This window comes from Semicossyphus pulcher, unplaced genomic scaffold, assembly GCF_022749685.1.
Source record: "Semicossyphus pulcher isolate SPU_LCO1_2020_fin unplaced genomic scaffold, fSemPul1.0.p SCAF_5, whole genome shotgun sequence".
In the NCBI taxonomy this organism is placed as follows: domain Eukaryota; kingdom Metazoa; phylum Chordata; class Actinopteri; order Labriformes; family Labridae; genus Semicossyphus; species Semicossyphus pulcher.
The window spans coordinates 18,334,006-18,350,706 of NW_027211726.1; the positions used below are offsets into that span (position 1 = coordinate 18,334,006).

Sequence of the window (16,701 nt, forward strand, 5' to 3'; positions counted from 1 at the left end):
CTACAGTGTAAATGAAAACTCACAGCAGACTGTGCTGAAACTGAATTAGACAAAAATAAATCCAAATCTGCATTAAATTTGATTCATCAGGCCAGTATTTTAGCCTCTTCCAAGTTGGATATGCAGTGTCCAGTCTTCATTATGCATCACCTATAGTGACTGTTGTGATACATTCATACGACTCCAAACACTTGCTATGTGAAGATGTTGCTAAGCAACCTAAAAATAATCTTAAGGGGATAAAACGGAGGGAGGGAGAGCAGAACAGCCTCGCACTGCAGAGCACAGATAATGGACCTCGTCGTGTTTATCAGCCATGAATCCAGTTTCAAACATGAATTTATCAAACAAGACCCATGCAGCGAGCAGCGTCAGCATGTGAGGCAGAATTAGGATGCTTTTCTGCACGATCAAAGTGCTCTCTTTGGTGGTGGCTGACTTCAAGGGATCATGAGGGGGGAATTAAGGGTCCCACGGCCCTTTTAGTAGGCCTGACTTGGAGCCAAGGGGCCAAAACATGGCCATCTGTCTGCTAGGGCTGTCTCTACAGGGGGTCTGGACGGATTGGAGCAGACTTCTCAAACATGTCTGTGCCCTCTAACAGCTGGGCTTTGGAGGTCAAACTCTGGTGAGAGGATGTCTGTGTACATAAGCTTGTGAGTCTGTCTGCACAAGTCCTTTTCTTCGTTATGTGAAGGATCAAGCTGATAGACCCAAAATCTATCAGCACAAAAAAGCCACTTAAAAGTTAACAAAATAAAAAGGGCTTTAAATAAATTACAAATAAATGACATTTACATATTATCCCAGACCACATAGATATAAATCAACAGACACACCACAGCCTCTCCTCCTCCTTAAGCATACAATTTAAAAACCCAACAACATCCCACACAACCATTTGCTAAAGGCGTGGTGCTCTAATTCTGATTCACATCTTGTTTTTGCACATTTACATTTTACAAGACAACCGTCTTTTTCCATCCAGATGTGCAGCCAATGAGCAGCCGCGCTGCTCCAGTGAAGGAAGGAGGCGGAGGAAGGAATGCTGCAGGATGCTTATTATTATGGCTGTCAAACCCAGTGGCGATTAGATTAAACATCCTTTTTCATGTCAGATTTACGAGGATGATACGCACCATGTCCGTAGCAGGGGTCGCGGTGTGGCTTAGTACGGGTACGTATCGATTCAATTCGGAAATATGAATGAATATTCACGGGTTGTCCTTTGAAGCGGTGTCCATGTTAGTTAGCTTGCTAGTTAGCCTTTAGCTGCTGCGCTCATGTTTTCCAGGAGGCTGAGGAGGAGGCATGGAAAAAATGGCTAACGGTACACAGCTATACCGTTATACGGCAGGAGTGCCTAAACATTTACCGTAAAAATGTGTTTTGTACAGTACCTTCAAAACATTATACGTTGTCTTGCTCGTTATGCTTTAATTACCTTTGGGAAGCAGCGCATGTCCCCTGGCGCAGGCCTGTGTTTATACTGTATATAGACCAGGTGTTTTATGAATGCCTAATTAAGCAGCTAATGCTAATTAATGAGCTCAAGTTACCATTATTACATGTAGAGAAATAGATAATATTAATACACTGCTTTATTATAAGACGTATGCAAAGTGACAGCCTCCTCATTGTTACAGCTGTTTATCATATTATGCTTATTTAAATATACTCTCTTTTGCAGGTTAATAGGCTCATATAGCCAAAATTAATGCAGTCCTATCCGTATGAAGGTTGTAATGTGTTCTGATTTAGAGATACAGATTTAAGTTTATTGAAGCTCAGATTTAGATTTATTTTTATTTTTTGACATTTTGTAGACTAAACGAGGAAGTGATTATTCAAGAAAATAATTTCAAAATAAAATTAGATTTTTGTTTAGTCAGTGTTCACCCTGAATCCCTGTTGCTATAGATGACAGACCTATTCAAATACAATTTACAGGGTGTCAAATGTTAGTGTTTAGAAGAGTGGGTTGTTGTTTTAATATAACACAGTGACGTAATTTGTATAGTTTTTAATCCAGTTTGATTTTCCTAAATCCCATCTGTTTACATTAGGGATGCAAGATATTGGATTTTATACCGATATCCGTTTGCTGATATTTTCCAACCCTTTTTGCCATTAGCCAATTTCGATACTGATATATTAGGCACCTGTTTTTTTTTTCTCCTAATTGCAGAAAACATCAAGTCTCCCCTGTAGTGGAATTGATATCATGCCTTATTGTAGTAGCCAAAAACAGCCATACCGCAGACATCTTGCACCCTTCTTCGCACTTGACGGAAGAGTCGTGTGCAGGCAGTGCATGCGCACACTTGCGGCGAGTATTTATTGTAGCATTATGCCAAGCTTTTTTAAGGAATTATCGAGCATTTAGGCATAATTAAAGCGTTTGTTTTATCGGCGGAACATATCGGCAGAAAAGTGACAAATCTGCGGATGCCGATATGTCATTTTCAAGCCGTAATCAGCAGGTACTGATAACATGCCAGTAGTAGTGTGCATCCCTAGTTTACACAGCTTGTGTTAAAAGGCTTTCACTAAATATGCATATTCTTATCTTTAATTATCATCTTCTTATAATTAAATGATCTGAGTAAATGAACTGAAATAAGCTCTGTATGGCTGTGTCAAAAGTGTCGTATTTATCATATTTTATAAATGATTAAAGGGTTGGATTGAAATCTGCATCTTATAAAATATGCTTGTAAAATAATTTACAATTTAAATTAATTAAATTAATTCTTTTCTGGTCTAGAGAAGTCCAGAAAATGTCAATATGAGCTTCAAAAAAACTTGAATCTGCATCTCTACAACTGAAAAACTTTTTTTGTGTTAGACTGCATTAGTTCTACTATGTGTACCTTATCAGAAAGCCCTTTAAAAGACACTCTTGTTCCATTCATGCTTTCATTCATTGATCCAGTAGTTTACATTGTGCATGCCTATGATGCCAAAGACACCGCTTTGCATGATGTTCATATGGAGCGATCCATGGGCTTGAAGCAGAGAACAGCCCTGTACAGAGATGGTGAGTGTGTGTGTGTGCAGTGGTGCACTTCATGTTGTGACCCGCTGTCCCCTCCCCCCTGTCATAACACAGTGACACGCTCAAATGGTTCCCCATTAATGCTGCCATTATCTTCAGTTGTCCCACAGACTTGGCCCACTTACTTTTGCTGTAGCGGCAGAATTTTAATTTAGTCTAAAATTGTCCTTGCTTGAAGTAGAATTAATCTTAAATCATTAACTATGACACAAAGGTCTGTTTCTTCTGTTTTACATGATACTTTTACTTCACTGCAATGATCAACGCTGTGGGAGACGCATACTTCTTCTAGAGTCATAGAGAAATCAGTGATTTACGTACCTTTTATAGAGCACTTTGTCCACTCTTCTCCTTAGCCATCGCCTTCTGCTTCTTGTGACACAAACCACTTTCACTTCCAGGTCTGTGTTTAGAACAACCAGGCTCAAACGCATCACATCCTGGGCGCAAACAGAAGCAATCCTTGTTGTCTGTGTTTCCCCTCAAACACCAAAGAAGCACATGTGTTCCTCCTGACCCCGGACGACGACGTGCGCACATAACGCTGATGCAACAGAACTTAAGGACATCCTTCTCTTTCCTCGGTCCGCCAGAGGCCTCTGTTATCTCGAGTCGTTATAGGGACAAAGGTGGTTTAACTATAAAGGATCATTTCTGAGATTTCAGCCAATCAAAGGGCAGCAGAAAGGGGCATAAAACCAGGTTAGCCATTTACCCCACCCTCAGGGGTTGTTAGTTATCTACTATGACAAATACAGGCATGTGTGTCAGTGAAAGATGATCATGCTTAATTAATAGAGCACTTCTTGAGTGCTTGTGTGTATTTGAGCTAATTTAACAGAGAAGTTTAGCTTGTGTTAGCGTTTGTCCTGCAGCAGGAGCCGACAGGTTAGTCTTCAGAGGACGGTTCAGTATTAACCTTTAATTAGTGATGTATTATGTTCAGGTAGAGCGCCGCAGTCCATCATCTCGAGAAGGCCTGGCACAAACTCAGCCTGCTACATATAAGCAGATCTGATGCTATTAGTGCAGCCTCGGCGTGGCTTAGTCAGTGATCTTTACTTACACTGGAAGAGCCTGCTGTCAAAGGTGAGGGTGGAGAAGTCCTGGAGGATCCTGTAAAGCTAGACCAGCTGACATCAGGCTGCCAGGAGAGTGTGTCAGGCCTAAATGTTTGCTGTTGAAAGGAAGCTTTCATGTTAATAGGCTAAAGCACATTTCAAATCCCAAAGGTCATTACCTATTCCTCAAACCATTAGATGGGGCCGGGCCATCTGTGCCTGCCTGCCTGTCTCATCTGCGGACGTGTCACAAGTGTTTACACCGCATCCACCCGGAGCAGAATAGCAAAAGCTTGACCTTCACTGGGAGCGAAGCGACTGTGGTCCTTTTGTGCGGTGAAGAATTGATGAGGCCCAACCGGTCGGGGAATAGAATCCGAGCGTGCGCATTCAGATCGACTCAAGCCGTTCTCAATGGTCTCTGTATAGCCTCGGTCCTTGTGTCAGGGGTGCAGGAGCAGCAGCAGAACAGCCATCGCAGGGATTAGTCATGCTCAGGTGGGGATCTGTTTTTAGAAAGATATATAACCTCAGGTTTCTGTAAGTAACCCCACAAGTATTGGCTGATAATTGCTATTGATTGTCTCTGGGAGACGTTGGACATATGGCCGGCTCAGCGTCTGTGTTTAAAGCCGCCGATGATGCTCAGTTTAACACCAAAGGGACTGTTTTATAACTTCATACTTCCAGCAGCGCACCAGTGCCGATGTGGCCTTCTTTAATAATCTGCAGCTTACTGTGTCACCTAATCTTTTATAACCCCTTTGTGCACCCTGGTAATAGATAACGCTTAACAACCAAAGATCACATACTGACTTCCTCTTTCATGGACGGGGATTAAAATGTAAATCCTGCTCCATTACTCTCTTCAGCCCAGACTCTCCTTCGACTCAGCTTGTGTTCCAGGAGAGGGCTTACGGGGCAGGACAGGAGTCGGTCGATGACGTGGTTTATTTGACTTAAATTTCCATTTTTCTCTAGCTTATTGTAAAATAATTATATTCAGAATTAAGCATGATTGATATTATTTAAATATACCATTCGACAAATCTTAAAGGAGCAATTAGCCCCCGGAAAAAGCCGCTGTCAGTCAAAGCTGGTGTTCTCTGTAATCGATAGAAGCAATAATATTTGAAATTGGCGCCATAGCTGTGGAGAAAGTTGTACAAACAGCTCGTGGTTTCACCCATTCTACATTCCTACAACACCCAGCGTGCATTGCGCCCCTCCCTCTGAAAGGAACGGCCCAGCGAGAGACGCTGGAGTTAAGTACTATCGTTTCGCTGCAGGCGACGGCTCAGAGCGGTACAGAATCCGAAATACGATGAGAATATACCAGTGTATCATCTAAAAAATCTGCAGGTCTGCAGTCTACATTTCAAACCTGACGATTTTTACGAGTCATGACATTGGAGGCGGGCGTCCTAGATTGAGGAAGTGTAGTTTAGCGAGCTCCCTGGCCTCCGCCAAATGACGCGTTTTACATAGTCTGGTGGAGGTTTTCCAGGGCCCATTCGAAGAAGCGGATAGCGTCCTCCAAAGGCAGAGAGCGAAATTGCATTTTTTTCCTACCATAATGACATTAGCTCCCCATAATAACATGATATGACTGAGGTTGAAAATCAGCGAACTTGCCCTTTAAGTATGCCCCCTTGCATTTCTCCACAGCACCCCTAGGGGCAGCAGTACCGTCCTTTTAGAACCACTGATGTATAATATGCTGCTTTGATGCTCATTAGATGAAGCAGGAGATAAACAATGGAGAAAGTCAGTGACATTTTGCTGGCGGGGAGGCACACACACAGCTTCCCCATGCCATCTTGCAGCTGTGCAATATGACAGGAGTTATGTTTCTGCGGGCGAGAGCAGCTCAAACTCCTCTCGTGCTTTACAGCAAAGAACTCCAGCTTCCCCTCCCTCTCTTGCGCTTTCTCCCTCCTCCTCTTCTTCCTTGTACATTCAGTCTCCCATGGTGATTAAAAATTGAGTGCCCACCCACTTAGGATAAATAAATGCTGTTGAAAGAAGACAAGTGAGCAAAAGACGGGTGAAAAGTGAAAGAGACAGACGCTCTTAAGTTGTGTATAGTTCTGTAAAGGGGCTGCCGTTTTCTCCCACAATGCCCCTCACAAATAAAAACCGAATGTTTGTGTTTGAAATGGAGTGGGGCTAAACAGAGAGCATAATGGAGACAGAGTGGGAGGAGGACATGAAAACAACTCTACAGTCTGAATGACGCTCATTACTGCTGCTGTTGCTCGCAGGGCCTCGGCTTCATGCCCCTGAAATGTATTGTTTATGTTTAGCTGCTTGCTCTTCCTTTTGTAGCAAATCATAGTCTTTCCGGCAGATAATGATTTGAGTTTTTGCCTCCACGCTTGGCTGTTTTTTGCCCTGCGTACTTGTTTTGAAGTGCGTGCAATTACCTTCTTGAGAATGCAGACAACAGGCGAGAGAGGTAGACACATCTATCACTGCGAGCAGAGTTGATCCAAAGTATGAAGTAGGCAGCAGGGGCTTGTTTTCACCTCAATTAACGCCTTCTCTGCTTTCCTAATTGGTGCTCTTGTGTGGTCATTAAAGGTGATTAAACACTAAAAAACTTCTGCTTTCAGGAGCTTATTTCCTTTTTGTTTGAAATCTGCGTTTCAGTGATCACCATCTTGTCGAGATCGCATGCGGACCGCAACGTCTACCCGTCTGCAGGAGTGCTGTTCGTCCACGTTCTGGAGAGAGAGTACTTCAAAGGAGAGTTTCCTCCCTACCCCAAGTCAGGTACAACACCATCACCCTCATGTTTTATGCTCTGTGTTTTTTATTATGTTGAAAGTTTGATTATCTAAATCATTAAAACAAGAGGTAGTTGCCAATGCAGCAGTACATCATCCACTCATCATATTTTACTGCTAAAAAATGCTTAAACTTTTCTGGCAGCACGTCTACAATTCAGCTAATGGATCTCAACGCACATTACTGAATTAGTTTTGGCGCATAACAGATCATTAAACAGCTCTGCCTACAGGTGATGCCAGCAACGACCCCATCACTTTCAACACCAACCTGATGGGCTACCCCGACAGGCCGGGCTGGCTGCGCTACATCCAGAGGACCCCGCACAGCGACGGGGTGCTCTATGGCTCCCCCACTGCAGAGCATGTTGGGAAGGCAACGATCATAGAGGTGGGTGGTCGGAGCGCTTATACACAATGGTGGAAGTAATGAATTACAAGTACTCACTTTACTTTAATTGAGCAGCTTTTCATTTAATCAAAATTGGTTATTTTACTCACTTAAAGGGCCAGTTTGCCGATTTTCAACCTCAGTCTTATCATGCTATTATGGGGAGCTAATGCCATTATGGTAGGAAAAAAGGGGGCGCAATGCATGCTGGGTGTTGTAGGAATATAGAATTGGCGAAACCACGAGCTGTTTGTACAACTTTCTCCACAGCTATGGCGCCAATTTCAAATATTTTTGCTTCTATTGATTACAGAGAACACCAGCTTTGACTGACAGTGGCTTCTTCCAGGGTTCAATTCCTCTGTATGTTCTATATGTAATTCACTACATGTGTACATCCATCCTTTACTGAGTAAAATATGTATCTAGGTTCATTGCGAGCTTGAAAGAAAGACTGACTTGGACTAGACGCCAATCAAATGCATCGCATCCAAAACAGGCCAATAGGATCATTGTGTCATGCATCGTGTGAAAACAGCGGTGCTCAAGTTTTTTGTTTCACCATCAGCAGCCGTTCGATCGCTCTCTTCAAAGCCACCAGACTCCATTAACAAAAACAGTGATTTTTCCTCACAGAACACAGGACTTGCTGGTCTACCGCTGCCTCGTGACATGTCGTAACACTCGTTAGTTCTGAACCGAACGAACAAACCGACCGAAGATGATGACGATGAAGTGCCTGAAGGGAAAATGAATTCTGCGGTTGTGCTAAAAGTGTTTAACAAAATAAAAGCATAAAATTGAAAGGATCAGAAAATCTCATTTAATCTGGACGACGTTAAAACACTCTTTGCCGAGGCACACAGAGAAGTAACAGTGCGGTTACACGTTTGAATTGATTTTCCTGAGCTCAGCTGATTTTTAAGCATGCAGTAGTAGCACAGAGCGATGTTACGCTCTGAGTCTCTGAGCTAAATTCCATAATGTTTTTTTATGCTTTCTTTGTCCCCCATAAGCTACTGTAGAAATTCTTTTCCCAAAAGGCTTAACGTTCCCAGCGGCGCACATGTGCTCCTATACGGCGTCTCATTGGGAACAGAGCCTGCGTGGTGCGTCGAGCTCAGCCTTGTCCAGGGGGGGCTGCTGCCATATAAGCTGCACTGATCTGGGCTTAAACTTTCACCCCTGTGTGTTTCAGATTACTGCCTATAACAGACGCACTTTCGAGACGGCACGGCACAACTTGGTCATAAACATCATGGCTACAGAAGGTAAGAGGCGCCAGTGTTACAGCTTAGAGCAAACAGAGATCAGACTGTGCAACTTCCCTGATTAATTCCTGAGGCCACACTCGGCACTCGAGCGGTGAATGTGGCCTTTGATTACTTGAGTCAACGAGAACTAATCGATCACTTGTAAGGAAACAGAAAATTGTATTGATTTAACCACGTGTTCATACATCCGCTTATAGATAATCAGCAACTATCACAAATCGGTTTCATATGTCATAGCTTCTGGGAAAACATTACTTTATTAGTACATTATGCTAAGTAATTTATTATGCTAGGTAATGACTGATTATTTCATCCCTGTGCTCCTCACATCTGTGCGTGTGTATGTTTGCACGCTGGCTCGTTGACCAGTCACGGTACATGCGGCCCAATATGATCAGAGTCGTTCGAACGCTCAGCAGATGTTTGCAGCGCTAACGTGACATCACTCTCCCTATGCTGTGATGTCATCTGCCATCTGGCCCCAGAAGGAGGCCAAAGTCATAACAGAGAAGGGCAGACGCACCAGCGCCTGCTGGACAGACTGGTGAAACGGGTGTGAACTCTGCGGCAGTAATAAAGAATGGATGATTTCTTAGTCAGCAGCGCACCGATAAAGCCGCCCTCATGTCTTCTCCCTCTTTCATCTCACTGCTGTTCACCTTTTATCCTATTTCCTCCCCGTGCGCAGAGTTCCCCCTGCCCTTCCAGGCCGAGTTTTACATCAAAAACATGAACGTGGAGGAGATGCTGGCCAGCGAGGTGCTGGGGGACTTCCTGGGAGCTGTGAAGAACGTGTGGCAGCCGGAGCGCCTCAACGCCATCAACATTACATCGGCGCTTGACCGCGGCGGCCGCGTGCCCCTGCCCATCAACAACCTCAAGGAAGGGTGAGGAATTTAAGTGTGATAGGTTTATTTTATAGCCCTTTGCATTGATTTTGTTTCTTTAAGACCAAACCTAGAGCAGGATTAGTGTTGTGATTTATGTATGATTGCCCCTGATAACTCACACACAATAAGTCTTTTGAGAATCTCTGCATGAGCAACCTCTTCACTTCTCAATCAAACAAACTGCGGATATTTTCAGCTTACTCACATCAGCCTGATGTTTTATATAATTGGGTCCTTGGGAATCCTCAGCTCGCTGTGAATTAGACGAGCACACCGGGCCCGCAGCGCTGACAGACGCTGTCAGTTGTTCTCGTTCAGAGGACAGCAGCCCACGTGAGCTGCCATAAGAGGTGCATCAAAGACTGACGTTTTGGAAGATGAAAGCATCTCGAGAACACTCAGTGGAGGAGAGATGCTCTGACTGCTACAAGCATAAACGTGAAATGAGGCTCCATCATCTCATGCTCTGTGTTGTCTTGTCTCCTCCGCTCTCCAGGGTGTACGTGATGGTCGGTGCAGATGTTCCCTTCTCGTCGTGCCTGCGGGAGGTGGAGAGCCCTCATAACCAGCTACGCTGCAGTCAGGAGATGGAGCCCGTCATCAGCTGTGACAAGAAGTTCAGAGCTCAGTTTAACATTGATTGGTGTAAGATCTCTCTGGTAAGGATGGTTGAGTACAGATTTCCATGAGTTGGTGCTTTAAAGCTCCTGTGAGGAACTTTCTGTTTGTGTTGATTTTGGCGCCCCCTGTGGACAAATCCGTACCTCTTATCTCTTTGCTGATTTTGTCCTGTACATGCTTTAGTGGTGGAAAAATCTCATCCTGCTTTCCTTACAGTCATATGTATCACTTACTTTAAATTTGTGCCCTGGAAATGTAAACAAAGGCAGCGTGCAGTTAATCGTTTCATCTGACACCTACCCCCCCCCCCGCCAGCAGTTTCAGGTGTTAAAAATAACTATATAGAAACAATCACTCTTGTCGCTGATGGTCTGCTTTGCTTTTGTAGGTCATTTAGAGTCATCAGAATAAATTTCCGTCTGTTTAATAACAAGTGAAAAACTCCTCACAGGAGCTGTAAAGTTACCATGAAACAGCAAGGACGGCCATTTTATTCTCTATTTTGATGTTTATGCTTTAAGGGAGGAAAAAAATGACCGGCATTAACTGTAGCCAATAGCGCTGAATATTGAGAGCATTCAAACACAATTGTTAGCTAGCTAGAAGGTCCTTTGCACTTACAGTAGGAGGAGGTATATTAAATTAGCAGGAAGCGTTTCATTGGGCTTTAAGTTAGTTTAAGCCTCCGAGTTATTTTGTCCTTGTCGGGTCAGATACGAGTGTATATGTAACTATCGCGGGACACGCGTGATAAAAACAATCAAACATCTATTTTAATTTAATTTAAGCAAGTTCTTGACTCTTGATAGTGCTACATTATCTTTATTTTGTTAATGACTTATCTTCAGTGTATGAACTAATGACTATAAAAAAAAGTTGGATGACGTGTCTCCATCTGCGCTCATCGTACAAAATTGATGCCAAAATAGCCGCCATGACAGGCGCTGCCATCTTGCTATGGTGACGTCATTTGAAGCCAGAGCTGCGCAGTAAAGATCGGCAGGTGGAGCCGCCGTAGTCACTTCTGCTAGCCAAAACACACACTTAAAAAAACAGCAAAGATCCTGCATGTCTGCGTATGTAACAGCAGAACAGCTTCTTGTGTTGGTCTGAAGCTGACATTCACAGATATGGAAACTTCAATGTTCCTCCTCTACTCTGCTAAACAGGAACAGATCGGCTGCAGGAGCCGTATTTGTCAACTGAGCTGTCAATCATCCTTTTTACAGCATCAAATAACCAATTAAAAATAAACTTGTCAGAAAAGTGAACACTTGGACGTAAATCAGCATGATAAGAACTAACTATAATGACAGAAACCATGTTTGAGAAACATTTATTTTGCGTGTATTTTGATTTTATAGTTTGACTCATGTCCCATCTGTTAACATGGAGGAGGCGGGCTTTATGACCTATACTGCAGCCAGTCAGCAGGGGGCGCTAGAGATGTTTTGGCTTCACTTTTAGGGAGCTGTCATGCCGTCCGTCTTTTTATACAGTCTATGGTTTGAGCATTGTGCATAGCTACAATCAAGCTAGCTACAATTAGTTACACACAACCTACTGTTTGTTTACAGAAGCTGTGTTAACTCCTCCTTATCTCTCCAGGTCGACATCAACAAAGTGGTCCCGGTGTACATCACCCGTCCCGATCCAGGCACCGGGATCCTGCCGGAATTTGCGCCGTACGACCCGCCGTCTGAGTCTCTGAAGAGCCGGGACTACTTTTCAGACTTCCTGATCACGCTGGCTGTTCCTTCCGCCGTGGCGCTCGTCCTCTTCTTCATCCTCGGCTACACTATGTGCTGCCGACGAGAAGGGGTGTAAGTGTGCTCGGTCTTATACTTTTTATACAGCCGGATAAACATGTCAGACAAGCAGAGAAACTATTAGACAGGATGGATAGCGAAGGGTATAATCTGGACTTGGATTGCAGCTTGTCATTACCATCCAGCTGTGTGGTCCATCTATATTAAGTTTCCCATGATTATGTGTCATAGTATTTTTGTTGATTTCATCTCGTACATCTGGATGTTTTGAAGGAAAGCTGTGACATCGACAGCCATTCATCATTCTCCATCATTTACAGGCTGGGAGAGACGTGCCCCCCTCGTTCACTCAGTGCTCCACATCCCGCCACCATTCTCCACTCTGTCTTTACCCAACAGTCCACCCACCTGTGTGTAGATGTGTGTTTAACTATTAATATTAGTATTTAATTCATCCATTTTGTTTTGTTTCTAGGGAAAAAAGAAACATGCAAACACCAGAGTAAGTGTTTTACCTCTCCTGCTGTGTTTCGCTTTACTTTGGCTCTGTTTCCCTCCTCTCTCTCTTTGTTTGCAGTTTTTGTCATCTATGTTGTCATTGACGGCTTTTTCATTCCCACTCATACGCTCATCTGTGTGTTGACATCCCTCATCCAATGGGCTGCTCAAAAACTCAATGGTCAGATGCAGGTAGAAATTAAATCGTGAGACTAAGAGCAGATCTTGCATCATAAGTCAGATGAAGTCTAAGCGTTAGGTCAGGGTGGATGTTATATTTCTGTCTTGCATGCATGAACTGATTGCAGAGCTCCCTGCAGCAGACACGACGTGATTGCTTCTTAAAAGACGTGTTCCAGTAGAAAAAAAAGGCCTTGCACACGGGCTGAGACAAATTAACACCACCAACCATGACATCAACACAAGCTCAAACATGTTACCTTCACTGCCTCTCCCCCTCTCCAGCATCCAGCTGGTTCACCACAGCTCCATCCAGAAGTCCTCCAAGGAGCTGCGGAGCATGTCTAAGAACAGGGAGATCTCCTGGCCGCTCTCCACCCTGCCCGTCTTCAACCCGGTCAGTGGCGAGGTGGTGCCTCCCATCCACCCCGACAACTACGAGACCACCAGCATGCCCCTCATGCAGACACAGACGTGAGTATGTGGACTGTATAAGGAGTGGATGTAGCCACAGTGATGTCACTCATGTTGTAGTTCTGAAGACTCGAGTTTGAAATCTTGTTGTTTAGCAAGAAGTGACCATATTTGGAGAAGAAGTTTGATATGTTTATAAGGTGTCTATGCTGGGTATCAACTTGTCAATCACAAGCCCTTTTCACGTTGCTGTTCTGCCACAGCGTCGTAACAAAGCTCCGCCTTCATGCTGCCTTTGCCTTTTACATTAAACAAGGCAACAACAGCATTCTGGTGTTGCAGAAGCAAAACGTGCGCAAGGTGTAAACAAACAGCACATGCTTCACATTCGCCGTTTAAACTCTCTTACGCCTCTGTTACTACCTCCGATGCCGGCTCAGAGGCGGAACGACTTCGCCCCACAATTCTGCCTCTGTGCGCTGTCCATAGAAGACGAGGTGTAATAATCCCGCCTTCAACTGGCAGTGTAAAAGGGGCCACAACCCAATCTCGGATCCCATCGGCTGTTGTCTGACGACAATATAGCCTCTGGGGACAACGGTGAACATGTTGGGCTTGTAGCCAGCGACTCGCGACTTCCAGTCAAGACTTCCTTTTCCGCGTGCTGCATTGTTCACAGAAAGAGAAACAGTTTTTCTTGTGATTTACTTTAACAGGTCTTACCTTTGCCAAACTTTCAACATCATGATGCATCATTATTATGTCTGTCCTCAAGAGGAGAAGAAAACTACTTTTAAAATGCTTGTTTGTTGAGCGGAGGTCGGATCGAGCTGATGCATTCGAGGAAGTCTGGAAATCTGAACGCTGAACGGCTTTCGGGAATTTATTTCAAGTTGAATTTTAGATCTGTAACAGATTGTTAGCTGTTAGCATGCAGATGTCTCTTTATGGAGATTAATAAGAAGCTAAATCGTCGTCAGATAGCCGCTGATGGGAGCCGGGATGTCATTATGGCACATTACGTTCCGCCTGCTTTTGCGCTCAACACAGACTGTTTTTCCTGCATACGTCGCATCCTGCTGATACGTGATTGGTCAATATTACTCGGATTACAGGCAAACTGAAACCAGAACACTTGCCGCCCCTAAAATCCACGTCCCTGCCTACAGATTCTACATTTCTACGTAGTGTCTATAAATAGAGATGAGCCACACCCTAAAGCATACCCTTCTTCACTGTCAATTTTACTCCCAATTGGACGATTATTTAATAAGTGAGCATCATGCTGTAATAAAGAAGACTTAAAACTAGCGATTGAAACAATAGATACGATAAAAAAATGTTCACTGGGGTCATTAAACAACAGAGAAGCAGCATTTTCTCATGAGGTTCACCACTTATTTTTGGAGTTTCTCCCTGCTGGACATTAAAAATAATGCAGGTTAAATACACGTTCAAGCAATTGGATCTGTTTCAAAACAATTACTCTTTTCTATACAGTCTATGGGTTTGGAAGTAGACTGTCACTCAGCCATTACTGCTCACATGCTCATTAGCAGGCACGCAGATCTAAAGCATTAAGTGCATAAAGAAAAATATAAGTCCAAACAAAACCCTTCTCGTTTAATCTGCCTTTAATGCCTCAAACCATGTTTACAGTTAAAGCTGTATGTAAGCGTGTCTGGCCTTCAGGAAACTCCACTACAGCTTAACAGACTCAAGCTGTCCCATGATTTCTCCTAATGGGCTTCACAACATTCTTTCACATGATACTAAAGGCTGTTGTATTGTATGTGAAAGTCTGTTTGCCTTATTATTATTATATTTGATCATTTCAGGAATCTGCAAAACCAGATTACGATACCACAGCAACGGCCATCAGGTGAGTGTCTCCATCAAGTGTAGCAGTCTGCCTCTCTCCACCTGCATGTGTTCCACTTAATAATAAACAACATATAAAGATGCATGAACAGGCTTTACTTAAGATCCTTTTAGATCCTTGTTCTTACATGTTCCCACATTAAGATGACTCTACAATGAAAATACTAAATAGGAATGTTGGAGTCACAACTTCTCTCTCCTGCACCGCTGTTAAAATCCCAGCATCTAGACTTCAGGCATGTCCAGTGGTGTCTCAAACCTCTGCGTCTCTGATGTCGTCGTGTTAGCGCCCTCCTGTGTGCATGGTCTTCATCTGCATGACAGTTCCAGCACTAACCTGCTGCTCTCTCTCTGTTCACTGCTAACAAAGGAGAAAATTATGTCATGTCAACATTTCGAAGGCTGGAGGTAGGTGCTGCAGTCTGTGACTTAATGGAGACGGTTTTATTGAATTTTATGGACTTTTTCAGCTCCTCTTAACTGATAAAAACGACGTATAGCGGATCAAAACCTCTAATAAAGCTTTAAATTGTTTGTATTTCAGGTAAATGGTATTCCTGAGGAGAGGAAGGTGGCCGAAGCACTGAACTTGTGACCAGAAACCAGTGTTAAAGCCGACTTTGAGTCCGTATCTATATCTTTGTTTTTTTCTAACAATCGTGCCAACCTGCATGCCTCGACAGTGTTTTTGAGATTTGCCGTCCATGTGCACTTCCACCTTAAAGAGTGCGAGTGTGAACAGGAACAAAACAGAGCTTAGCTGATTTTAAATATAAATTAGAGTATTTTTGAAGATATGTTTTAATGTTGAAACTATGATGTTAGTATTTTTACTTGCTTTGCACAATGGACCTCTTAGAGGGAAAGGGAGTTTTTCAAAGAAACGCTTTACGTGTCATGTGTTATTAATTATTTGTAATTTGTCACATGATAACAAATAAAACCTTTCCGTAATTTGTTTGTTTTTTTCTGTTCAAGTACTCATTGCAAATATGCAAATATCTAATCAGCCAATCACATGGTAGCAACTCGGTGCATTTAGGCATGTAGACATGGTCAAGACAAAGTTCAAACTGAGCACCACAAAGGTAGGTAGGAAGAAAAGATGATTTAAATTACTTTGAACGTGGTATGGTTGTTGGTGCCAGACGGGCTGGTCTGAGTATTTCAGCAATTGCTGATCTATTGGGATTTTCACGCACAAGCATATTTAGGGTTTACAGAGAATGGTCCGCAAAAGAGAAAATATATAGTGAGCAGCAGTTCTCTGCGCTGAAATACCTTGTCGATGGCAGAGGTCAGAGGAGAATGGCCAGATTGGTTGAAGCTGATAGAAAGGCAGCAGTAACTCAAATAACCACTCGTTACAACCGAGGTATGCAGAAGAGCGTCTCTGAACGCACGACACGTCGAACCTTGAAGCAGACGGGCCACAGCAGCACAAGACCACACCGGGTGCCGCTCCGGTCAGCTAAGAACAGGAAACTGAGGCTACAATTCACACGGGCTCACCAAAATCGGACAATAGAAGATTGGAAACAAATTGCCTAGCCTGAGTCTCAATTTCTGCTGCGACATTCGGATGGTAGGGTCAGAATTTGGCGTAAAAAGCATGAAAGCATGGGCCCATCTTTGCCTTGCATCAACGGTTCAGGCTGCTGGGGGTGGTGTAATGGTGTGGGGGATATTTTCTTGGCACACTTTGGGCCCCTTAGTACCAATTGAGCAACGTTTAAACGACACAGCCTGCCTGCGTATTATTGCTAACCATGTCCATCCCTTTATGACCACAGAGTACCCATCTTCTGATGCCTACTTCCAGCAGGATAACGCGACGTGTCACGAAGCTCAAATCATCTCAAAGTGGTTTCCTGA

General features: G+C 43.6%; 1 protein-coding gene across 3 annotated transcripts; it reads left to right on the forward strand.

Annotated features, from left to right (window-relative positions):
- Window positions 1-1,038: 1,038 nt before the first annotated feature.
- Window positions 1,039-15,780, forward strand: sgce (sarcoglycan, epsilon). Of its 3 annotated transcripts, XM_069681282.1 has the most exons (12): window positions 1,039-1,177; window positions 6,772-6,894; window positions 7,142-7,299; window positions 8,498-8,570; window positions 9,262-9,460; window positions 9,960-10,122; window positions 11,693-11,907; window positions 12,329-12,355; window positions 12,817-13,005; window positions 14,784-14,827; window positions 15,197-15,234; window positions 15,371-15,780. In XM_069681282.1, exons 1-12 carry the CDS (start codon window positions 1,129-1,131, stop codon window positions 15,419-15,421), a joined length of 1,329 nt encoding a protein of 442 aa, XP_069537383.1. In that variant the 5' UTR covers window positions 1,039-1,128; the 3' UTR covers window positions 15,422-15,780. The 3 variants fall into 3 exon arrangements, with proteins under 3 accessions (XP_069537383.1, XP_069537385.1, XP_069537384.1); XM_069681284.1 differs by lacking the exon at window positions 15,197-15,234; XM_069681283.1 differs by lacking the exon at window positions 12,329-12,355.
- Window positions 15,781-16,701: the final 921 nt, after the last annotated feature.

What these genes read in the sequence shown, in the direction of transcription:
- sgce (XM_069681282.1), top strand. Translation starts at nt 1,129, where the DNA reads ATGATACGCACCATGTCCGTAGCAGGGGTCGCGGTGTGGCTTAGTACG. An exon ending in CGCGGTGTGGCTTAGTACGG is followed by an intron (nt 1,178 to 6,771) that starts GTACGTATCGAT and finishes TCTGCGTTTCAG; the next exon opens with TGATCACCATCTTGTCGAGA. An exon ending in CAACATTTCGAAGGCTGGAG is followed by an intron (nt 15,235 to 15,370) that starts GTAGGTGCTGCA and finishes TTTGTATTTCAG; the next exon opens with GTAAATGGTATTCCTGAGGA.